General features: G+C 51.4%; 1 protein-coding gene across 1 annotated transcript; it reads left to right on the top strand.

Annotated features, from left to right (window-relative positions):
* Positions 1-877: 877 nt before the first annotated feature.
* Positions 878-2,528, top strand: LOC141992682 (uncharacterized). Its single transcript, XM_074962015.1, has 2 exons — positions 878-1,397; positions 2,065-2,528. Exons 1-2 carry the CDS (start codon positions 878-880, stop codon positions 2,361-2,363), a joined length of 819 nt encoding a protein of 272 aa, XP_074818116.1. The 3' UTR covers positions 2,364-2,528.
* The last annotated feature ends 8,971 nt before the right edge of the window (positions 2,529-11,499 follow it).

Here is an 11,499-nt window from a genome sequence, read left to right as displayed (position 1 = left end):
ACTGGGACCATATAGATCATTGTTGCAACCAAGGTCCTGTAGTGGCACCAAATCTTATATAAAGGGGGTCAAATAAGGTGTCTAAGACAAGGTTATGGTTTGCTGGTTATGATTATGCTATGTGTATCATTTTTGGAGTTGAAGTTATGAATATTGGCTCTATACTGTCTATATTTCAAACTTATGCTATGCTTCTGGGTGACACCCCAGACAAGTTGGTGTCAGCTCTGCCTAGCCTGCTTGATGGCCATTAAGGACCATCAGCTATACAACTGACCCACTGAGACAAGGCAGACACACCTTGTGGCTCAGCAAGGCATGCAGGGACCTGCCTATGGACAGAACTCTGAGGTTTTTTCCATGCCATGTGATGGACAGCTTGTCTTTGGGACAAAGAAAGACCACATGGCAAGAGAATATAAAAAGCTGCTGCAGCTCCTCCATCTGGTCTTCAATCCTGTTTCATACCTCTGGAGGGACTTTGGGCATGGCTACACTTGCGAGTTAGAGCACATTAAAGGAGCCCCAGGTGGACTAGCTCGCTCCCCGTCCACACTGGCAAGGCACGTACAGCGCTCTGACTCCACGGCTAGAGTGCTCCTGGTACTCAACCTCGGCGAGTGGAATAACGTTTGGTGCACCCCTGCTGGAGTGCCGTGGAGCCAGTGTGGACGCCCTGGTCTGTTAGCGCGCTCTGATAGGCCTCCAAAAGTGTCCCACAATGCCTGTTCTAGCCACTCTGGTCATCACTTTGAAATCTACTGCCTTGCCCTCAGGTGACCAACCATCAGACCCGCACTTTAAATTCTCTGGGAATTTTGAAAATTCCCTTCCTGTTTGCTCAGACAGTTCACTCAGCGAATCTTTCCAGGTGACCATGCTTCCATGTGCCAGGCGATCCCCAGTATGGAGTAATGGCGAGGTGCTGGACCTCATCAGTGTTTGGGTGGAGGAAGCTGTCCAGTCCCAGCTGCGCTCCAGCCGTAGAAATTACGATACCTTCGGGCAGATATCAAGGGACATGATGGAAAGGGGCCATGACCGCGATGCACTGCAGTGCAGGGTTAAAGTGAAGAAGCTGCGGAATGCCTACCACAAAGCCCGCAAGGCAAACAGTTGCTCCGGTGCTGCCCCTGCAACCTGCCATTTCTACAAAGAGGTGGACACGATACTTGGGGGCGACCCCACCTCCACTCCAAGTACCACCATGGACACTTCAGAGCCCAGTTCAACAAGGCAGGAGAAGGAGGAGCAAAGCGGGAGCAAGGGTGCTGAGGCAGAGGAAGACACTCCAGAATCCCTAGATGCATGCAGCCAGGAGCTGTTCTCAAGCCAGGAGGAGGGTAGCCAGTGGCGGCCGGTGCTTGGGGAAGGACAAACACCAGAGGAGATTTCCGGTAAGCGGCTCTTATTTTGGGAAGGAAGTTATTCAGTGCGGGCTCTTGGGGTGAGGAGGGTTAGGGCTGCATGCATGCCTAGATGCGGAATAGGGCGTTGATGTGCTCTCTCACACCGCGGTAATCGGCCTCAGTGATCTCGTCAAAGGTCTCATCCAGAACTTGGGCAATGTGCTTGCGCAGGTTTCTCGGGAGAGCCACTGTGGTCCTTGTCCCAGTAAGGCTAACTTGTCCACGCCACTGTGCCGTGAGGGGCAGGGGGACCATTGCTGCACACAGGCAAGCTGCATATGGGCCGGGCCGGAAGCTGCATTGTAGTAGAAGACCCTCCCTTGCTTCCCAGGTCACCCTCAGCAACGAGATATCTTCCAGGATGAACTTCTGTGGAAAATGTGGGGACAGTGTTCAGTATAGGGGCCCCCTGCCACTGTTGGCTCTCCCCAAGGCACAGAAACCCAGAGGACAATACAACCGTGAAACAATCAGTCATGCTTGACCCTGTGCTTACTCACCATTTTGGGGCTTCCATGGGTTATATGCGCTCGCTTTGGAATGGGCAAATTATGCTATTGTGTAGCCTGTGCTTGCCCTTAAGTACGGGGGAATCATCGCTCTGTCTGCTGTGAACAATGCTGCCTCTGTTAAGTGTTGCATTTTGCCTTTATAGATGCAACCTTGAGATCTCAGCCGGCCGTGTTATCACCAGCCGAAAGATTCCAAAGAATCAGAAAGAGATCACGTAGAAACAAAGAAGACATGTTGCATGAAGTAATGCAGCATTCAAGTAATGAAAATCGAAAAGTGCAGGAGTGGAGGGACAGTGAAAGGAGGATCCGCCAGCAGAATGAGGAGCACCGGCACAAAAGCTCGGTGCTCTGGCAGCAAAGCACGGTTCGGCTGATAAACATAATGGAGCACCAAGTGGACTCTATCCAGGCATTCGTAGCCATGCAAGCGGAGCACTAGCATGCCCCCCTGCAGTCCTTGTCCCAAAACTCTTTCCCTTGTGCCCCCTTGTCACCTCCAACCCACTTTCCCCAACATCCGGGTTCTTACTGCCACCAGCTGCCTCCAACACCTGTAGCTTCACCACCCAGCCCTGAACACTACGACCTTTACCCACTGCACTCAACCCCCATCACCATGCAGTATAGCCATCCTGGAGTGCAGCACTCATTGCACAGCACTCCAGACAGGAAGGCTGAGTATGATAACAGGACATATGCAAATCTGTGATTGTACCGTTCCCCACCCCACCCCTTGCCCTTTCTAGTTCCCAAGCAGTTGTGTTTCTTTTCAATAAATGAATTTTCTTTTCAATAAATGGATTTTTTTGGCTTTGAAAACATTCTTTATTATTGCATAAAGTAACAGATACCTTAGCCCAGGAAAGAAACAGGCACTGCAAATCAGTGTAGCAAACACAGATTCCTACAAACATTGGAACCACTGCACTTCACTCCCGTGCAGGGCACCAGACATTACTGGTGGCTTTCAGGCTCAAATTGCTCCCTCAAGGCATCCCTAATCCTTGCAGCCCTGCACTGGGCCCCTCTAATAGCCCTGCTCTCTGGTTGTTCAAACTCGGCCTCCAGGAGTTCATAGAATCATAGAATATCAGAGTTGGAAGGGACCTCAGGAGGTCATCTAGTCCAACCCCCTGCTCAAAGCAGGACCAATCCCCAATTTTTTCCCCAGATCCCTAAATGGCCCCCTCAAGGATTGAACTCACAACCCTGGGTTTAGCAGGCCAATGCTCAAACCACTGAGCTATCCCTCCCCCCCCCCAAACCTCTGAGTTCCATGCCTGAGTGAATCATTCACCCTTCCCTTCACAAATGTTATGGAGGGTACGGCACGCAGATGTAACTGCGGGGATGCTGTCATCGGCCAGGTCCAGCTTCCCATACAGAGAGCGCCAGCAGCCCTTTAAATAGCCAAAAGCACACTCCACAGTCATTCTGCACTGGCTCAGCCTGTTGTTGAACTGCTCCTTGCTGCTGTCAAGGCTCCGTGAGGAGGGTTTCATGAGCCACGGCATTAAAGGGTAAGCTGGGTCTCCAAGGATCACAATTGGCATTTCGACTTCCCCTACAGTGATCTTCTGGTCTGGGAAAAAAGTCCCAGCTTGCAGCTTCCTGAACAGGCCAGTGTTCCGAAAGATGCATGCATCATGCACTTTTCTGGGCCAGCCTGCGTTAATGTCAATGAAACACCCACGGTGATCCACAAGCGCCTGGAGAACCATAGAGAAATACCCCTTCCAATTAATGTACTCGGAGGCTAGGTGGGCTGGTGCCAGAATTGGAATATGCTTGCCTTCTATCGCCGCTCCGCAGTTAGGGAAAGCCATTTGTGCAAAGCCATCCACAATAACATTGCACGTTACTCAGAGTCATGGTTCTTCTGAGCAGGATGCAATAATGGCCCTGCAAACTTGCATCAACACGATTCCAACGGTCGACTTTCCCACTCCAAACTGATTAGCAACCGATCGGTAGCTGTCTGGAGTTGCCAGCTTCCAGATTGCAATATACACCCGCTTCTTCACCATCAGGACAGCTCGTCTCCTTGCGCCGCAGGGTGGGGGTGGGGGTGGGGCGAGCTCATCACACATTCCCGTGAAAGTGGCTTTTCTCATCCAAAAGTTCTGCAGCCACTGCTCATCATCCCAGACTTGCATGAGGATGTGATCCCACCACTCAGTGCTTGTTTCCCAAGCCCAAAAGTGGCGTTCCACGGTGGTGAGCATGTCCGTGAATGCCACAAGCAAACTCATGTCATATGTGTTACTCGAGTCAATATCGTCGTCGGAACCCTCACTGTCACTTTGGATCATAAGGAATAACTCATTTCAGAGTAGCAGCCGTGTTAGTCTGTATCTGCAAAAAGAACAGGAGTACTTGTGGCACCTTAGAGACTAATAAATTTATTAAGCTTTCGTGGGCTACAGCGCCCTTCATCAGATGCATGCTGTGGAAAATACAGTAGGACGATTTTATATACACCGAGAACATGAAACAATGTGTGTTACCATACACACTGTAATGAGAGTGATCAGTTAAGCAAAAAAAGGCCAGAAAAAGGAACACAAACACATTTGCGAAAATCTCCCGGGGCATGATGGACAGAGGCTACTCCAGGGACACACAGCAATGCCGTGTGAAAATCAAGGAGCTCAGCCAAGCCTACCAAAAGACTAGAGAGGCAAACGGGTGCTCCGGGTCACAGCTCCATACATGCCACTTCTATGATGAGCTGCATGCAATTCTGGGAGGGGAGGGGGACATGCCACCACTACCCCACCACTGTCTGTGAACACCTGCAAGGGGAGACTCTCACGGAGCAGGGAGGATGATTTTTTGGAGGAGGAAGAGGAGGAGGAGGAGAGTCCACAGGCAGCAAGCAGTGAATCCGTTCTCCCTGGCAGCCAGGAAATGTTCATCACCCTGGAGCCAATACCCTCCACCCCCTCCCAAGGTGGAAACCCGTCCATGCTGGCCTGTTGGCATTTGGCCTAAAGGGCGCGGGGTGGTGTGTGTGAAGCGATCATCCCAGAAAGACTGCAGGCCCTCCTTTTAAATGGCCAACCCACCAGGCATTGCTTGGCATGGGAAAGGAGGGCACCGCAGTTCGAAAGCATTGTAATGAATGTGGAAGGAGCAGAACCCCTCGTGCCCCTAGGGCTTACCATGGCTGCTTGCAAGCTGAATGCTGTTGCCCAGCCACGTGTGATGCAGTCACACCAAACTGGCAGGCACTCAGTATAAAAGGCAAAATGCGACCTTGTACAGAAATAACATGTGCTAGGTACTATGAATTGCTTGTTTCACTGAGAAACAGTCTCCCCTTTGTTCTCTAAAATGTATCTTTTAAACTTCTACCCTCCCTTTTTCTCCTACCGCAAGTGCAAATGTTTCAACACGCCCCCTATCAACTCCGTCCCAGAGGCTGGCCCAGATTAGAAGGCGGGAAAAATGCACTGGGACAACATGTTTGCAGAGCTTATGCAGTCCTCCCGCACAGATAGGGCACAGCTGAATGCGTGGAGGGAAACAATGGTAGAGTCCTGGAAAGCGTTCAATGACTGCGATGAGAGGAGAGAGGCGCGCGATGAGAGCAGGCAGGATGCCATGCTCAAGCTGATGGGGGAGCAAACTGACATGCTCTGCTGTCTGGTGGATCTTATGAGGGAAAGGCAGCAAGCGCACAGACGGCCGCTGCAGCCCCTGTATAATCGCCCTCCCTCCTCCCCAAGTTCAATAGCCTCCTCACCCAGATGCCCAAGAACACAGGGCGGGGAGGGGGAGGCCGGGGGGAGGAAGATTCCGGGGACACACCCACTCCACCCCAGAGGATTGCCCAAGCAGCAGAAGGCTGGCATATCCTAAATTTTGATTTGTAGTGTGGCCTTGTCCTTCCCTCCTCCCCCCCACACCCCTTAATGCCATAAGCCCCTGTATACCAGCTGCCAGGCTGATCACCCCTTGTTCACATCTCCTGGAGTCCAGTGATTGCATAAGAACTTTGACTTGGCTTTTAAAAAGTAGATTTCTCACTCTCCCAGTTGTGGAGAAAACCTGGAACATGTGACCGACCCCCCCACCCAGGGCACTTTAAAAACAGAATCAGTGTAAGCAGGGTCTGAATGAGCTCTCCCCTGACATCTAGTGACACACTGGGGGAAAAGGCTTCAGGAACAGACCGTATTTACATAGACATGCCTATTCTGCCTAGGTGCTCAACATGATGGAGCTGCTTTGCCAAAGTGATCACTTTTGGTGGGTGTGAGATTACACCGTGCAGTGCCCACAGAGGGGTCTGCCTGGGCAGAGCTTCTGGGGAAGCTGGAGGGGTCCTGCACCCCAACTCCACAGTCAGCAGTGACTCTCAGCCAGTGTTGTAAAATGGAAGGTTTATCAGTTGACAGGCACACAGCATAGAGCAGAGCTTGTTAGCACAGAAATCAGTGACTTTCAGCCAAGCCCATCTTGGGGGAATCCCGGACCTGGTGCCCTGGACTCCCCCCGCCCTGAGTCCCAAACAGGAGACTGACCAGTTCCAGTTGCCTGGCCCCAGACACACCTGTTGCCCCTCCTCATTCCTTTGTCTCTTTCTCCCGGCCAGCAGGTCACCTGGTCTGCAGCAACACCTTCCGCTGATCCTTGCAGAGGTGGGGGCCCAGCCCTCAACTGCCAGGCTACAGAGAGTCACACACCCTCTTGGGCTGCTGCAATGATCACACACCCTCATCCCACCACCTAAATACTTGAGTAACACATAGGAGGAAACTGAGGCACGCACACAGTATTCAGAGAAGACATTAACAACATTCCCACTCTGTCATAGCTAGCATAGCAACACTCACAGACTATAAAGGCCGAGGAGAACAGAGTTCACCACACGTTCAGGCCATCCATTAGTAAGGCAGCAGTTTGTTTCCATGCTCCAGTCCCAGGGCCTTTCAGATGGATGTAGTTATGCTGGAAGGTGCTAGCAGCTGCCATCAGGTGGGTCTCAGACCCAAGGACAATCACAGACATCATTATGCTCTGTAAATGGAGCAACCAAGCCGGTCTATGTAGTAAAATGAGACGCAGCCAATGGGGGTGCCCGCGCAAGATACTGAGCCACGTGACCAGGCCAGAGGTAATGGAGATAGATTAACCGGGGTTTCCCTGGGTGCAGATGCAGGGGCTAGGCTCTCTGTTGCAGGTGGTGTGCTAGGGACAGAAAGCCTGGAGAAGGAGTTGTCAGCATGACCCTGAGAGGCAATACAGGGGCAGATGTGAGGATCTGTGAGCAAGGAAACTGCCTGCTGTTTGTTTCTGCTGTGTTCAGGGTCACTGGATTGTGTGGCCACTCTTTGACACCAGGAATAGCCCTGACTTGTAGCAGCCAGTCCTCAGCCTAACGCAAACAACTCTGCAAGGCCCCAGATATTGTTAACCCTCTCAGACCAACTGGGCAACACTAATTGGTTTGGTGCACTTAAGTTGTATTATAAGACAAATTCACATCCAGCCTAACATTTTGAGTCTCCTGGATGGGCCAAGGGAGGCAAAAACTCAAGGCACAGATTGGAAAAGGAATGTCCCATACTCTTGTTCTCAGCTGGCAGGAATTATTCCATCATTTATTATTTGTATGTTCATAGCACCTACAAACCCTAGTCATGGATAAGGACCCCATTTTGCTAGGCACTGTACAAACAGGCCACAAACAGCCAATCCCTACCCCAAAGAGCGTCACAAGATACAAACATGGCTGCCTTAGAAGAACATGCCCAAGTCCTGCCTCTGGACACCAGAAACAGATTGTTAGGGGTGGAGGGAAAGCCTTTCCTAGTGGTTAGAGCTTTGGGGTTCAGGAGAGCTGGGCTGATTCTCTGGGTAACCTTCAGCATGTCACTTAACTTCCCAGCCTCAGAAAGGTTTTTAAACATGGCCACAGGCTCCTTCCAACTGCTGTCTATGCCTGCAGCTGCCAGCAGAGAGAGTCCCTGCAGAGCCCTGTGCCTGGGCCCAGGCCAGTAGGAGCAGCACTGCATCGGCAACGCCACATGGGGGCACACTGCACCCAGGAGGGCATGGAATGTGGTCTGGGACTTGGATGATATTCTGGGTGGTTTTGGGTGACTGGGAACAGTGAGGAGATGCTCCCCTTCATTCCAAAGGAATGAGATCTACAGGGGGTCTGAACTCCCCTGCTCTGCCGTTGCAGGGTTGCCATACACTGTGTGTACTGCATCAGTGAGATCATTACCAGACACTGTGTCCCTTCTGGGGCCCACACTTCTACAAGGCTGCTGAGAAACTGAAAGGATTCGGAGAAGAGCGGCGGCGAACCAGCTGAGCAGCGGGGAACAGCAGAGCAGCACACTGCAGGAGTTTGCCTGGGATTGGTGAGTATCCGAGTGCGTGTTTGCTGAGTAAGTATCCGAGCCTGTGTTTGCTGGGAGGGCAGTGTGAGAGCCTGAGCGAGTGCCTGATTGGCTGGTAGCCTGCAGGGGTCGGGCATTGGTGCTGTCTGTTTGTTAGTTTCAGGCAAGCCTGGCTGTTTAAAAATAGCCAGAGCTTCGCGAACCAGCTGAGCAGCGGGGAACAGCAGAGCAGCACACAGCAGGAGTTTGCCTGGGAGTTCGCCTGGAGTGAGCCCAGTGAGGCTTACATCTTGCCAACTTCTCTGAGGAAGCTCATAGTAGGAAGGTGATATGGAAGGGGGGGGTTCAGCTGTTGTGACCTGCACTGGATGTGCCATGTTTGTCTTTCTTCCACAGGACAGAAGCGACTTTGTCTGTACAAAGTGCAAGCTGGTCTCCATATTGGAAGAGAAGATTGAAGGTCTGGAGCAACAGATAACGACCCTGCGTTGCATACGAGAAACTGAGGATTTTCTGGACAAAAGTCAGGATATGCTTCTACAGGCACAAAGCTCTAAAGATTTAGAGCAGGTTGCACAGCAGAGCCAAGAGGCCAGTGAAGAAGCTTGGCAACATGTGACCTCCAGAAGAAGAAGGGGGAATGTCCGGGTTTCAGCAACGCGGACACAGGTAACTAACCGCTTTCATGTTCTCTCCACAGGTACTAATGCAGAGAGTGGACCAGATGATACGTCTGAGGGAGGGGAGCAGAAGGAGACTCCGCTGGTTGGAAGGCATGAGATGCACTGTCCTGAGATGGGGGGTTCCACAACCACCACTCCCAAGAGAAGGAGGCGGGTGGTGGTGGTCGGGGACTCTCTCTTCCGGGGGACTGAGTCATCTATCTGCCGCCCTGACCGGGAAAACCGAGAAGTCTGCTGCTTGCCAGGGGCTAAGATTCGCGATGTGACGGAGAGACTGCCGAGACTCATCAAGCCCTCGGATCGCTACACCTTCCTGCTTCTCCACGTGGGCACCAATGATACTGCCAAGAATGACCTTGAGCGGATCACTGCGGACTACGTGGCTCTGGGAAGAAGGATAAAGGAGTTTGAGGCGCAAGTGGTGTTCTCGTCCATCCTCCCCGTGGAAGGAAAAGGCCAGGGCAGGGACCGTCGAATCGTGGAAGTCAACGAATGGCTATGCAGGTGGTGTCGGAGAGAAGGCTTTGGATTCTTTGACCATGGGATGGTGTTCCATGAAGGAGGAGTGCTAGGCAGAGACGGGCTCCAATTTACAAAGAAAGGGAAGAGCATCTTTGCGAGCAGGCTGGCTAACCTAGTGAGGAGAGCTTTAAACTAGGTTCACCGGGGGAAGGAGACCAAAGCCCTGAGGTAAGTGGGAAAACGGGATACCGGGAGGAAGCACAGGCAGGAACGTCTGTGAGGGGAGGGCTCCTGCCTCATAGTGAGAATGAGGGGCGATCAGCAGGTTATCTCAAGTGCTTATATACGAATGCACAAAGCCTTGGAAACAAGCAGGGAGAACTGGAGGTCCTGGTGATGTCAAGGAATTATGACGTGATTGGAATAACAGAGACTTGGTGGGATAACTCACATGACTGGAGTACTGTCATGGATGGTTATAAACTGTTCAGGAAGGACAGGCAGGGCAGAAAAGGTGGGGGAGTAGCACTGTATGTAAGGGAGCAGTATGACTGCTCAGAGCTCCGGTACGAAACTGCAGAAAAACCTGAGTGTCTCTGGATTAAGTTTAGAAGTGTGAGCAACAAGAGTGATGTAGTGGTGGGAGTCTGCTATAGACCACCGGACCAGGGGGATGAGGTGGATGAGGCTTTCTTCCGGCAACTCCCAGAAGCTACTAGATCACACGCCCTGGTTCTCATGGGTGACTTTAATTTTCCTGATATTTGCTGGGAGAGCAATACAGCGGTGCATAGACAATCCAGGAAGTTTTTGGAAAGCGTAGGGGACAATTTCCTGGTGCAAGTGCCAGAGGAGCCAACTAGGGGGGGAGCTTTTCTTGACCTGCTGCTCACAAACCGGGAAGAATTAGTGGGGGAAGCAAAAGTGGACGGAAATCTGGGAGGCAGTGACCATGAGTTGGTTGAGTTCAGGATCCTGACACAGGGAAGAAAGGTAAGTAGCAGGATACGGACCCTGGAATTCAGGAAAGCAGACTTCGACTCCCTCAGGGAGCGGATGGGTAGGATCCCCTGGGGGTCTAACATGAAGGGGAAAGGAGTCCAGGAGAGCTGGCTGTATTTCAAGGAATCCCTGTTGAGGTTACAGGGACAAACCATCCCGATGAGTCAAAAGAATAGTAAATATGGCAGGCGACCAGCTTGGCTTAACGGTGAAATCCTAGCGGATCTTAAACATAAAAAAGAAGCTTACAAGAAGTGGAAGGTTGGACATATGACCAGGGAAGAGTATAAAAATATTGCTCGGGCATGTAGGAATGAAATCAGGAGGGCCAAATCGCACCTGGAGCTGCAGCTAGCAAGAGATGTCAAGAGTAACAAGAAGGGTTTCTTCAGGTTTGTTGGCAACAAGAAGAAAGCCAAGGAAAGTGTGGGCCCCTTACTGAATGAGGGAGGCAACCTAGTGACAGAGGATGTGGAAAAAGCTAATGTGCTCAATGCTTTTTTTGCCTCTGTCTTCACTAACAAGGACAGCTCCCAGACTGCTGCGCTGGGCATCACAACATGGGGAGTAGATGGCCAGCCCTCAATGGAGAAAGAGGTGATTAGGGACTATTTAGAAAAGCTGGACGTGCACAAGTCCATGGGGCCGGACGAGTTGCATCCGAGAGTGCTAAAGGAATTGGCAGATGTGATTGCAGAGCCATTGGCCTTTATCTTTGAAAACTCGTGGCGAACAAGGGAAGTCCCAGATGACTGGAAAAAGGCTAATGTAGTGCCAATCTTTAAAAAAGGGAAGAAGGAGGATCCTGGGAACTACAGGCCAGTCAGCCTCACCTCAGTCCCCGGAAAAATCATGGAGCAGGTCCTCAAGGAATCAATCCTGAAGCACTTACACGAGAGGAAAGTGATCAGGAACAGTCAGCATGGATTCACCAAGGGTAGGTCATGCCTGACTAATCTAATCGCCTTCTATGATGAGATTACTGGTTCTGTGGATGAAGGGAAAGCAGTGGATGTATTGTTTCTTGACTTTAGCAAGTTTAGTTTTGTTCAATATCTTCATTAATGGTCTC

Source organism: Natator depressus, chromosome 8 (assembly GCF_965152275.1).
Source record: "Natator depressus isolate rNatDep1 chromosome 8, rNatDep2.hap1, whole genome shotgun sequence".
Taxonomy (NCBI): domain Eukaryota; kingdom Metazoa; phylum Chordata; order Testudines; family Cheloniidae; genus Natator; species Natator depressus.
Note: the sequence above shows the minus strand (reverse complement) of the source record. Positions and strands in the feature narration are given on the sequence as shown.

Bases quoted from the DNA above. Each gene is read 5' to 3' on its own strand.
- LOC141992682 (XM_074962015.1), top strand. From the start codon at position 878: ATGCTTCCATGTGCCAGGCGATCCCCAGTATGGAGTAATGGCGAGGTG. The intron at 1,398-2,064 runs GTAAGCGGCTCT...TTGCCTTTATAG, and splicing joins AACACCAGAGGAGATTTCCG to ATGCAACCTTGAGATCTCAG.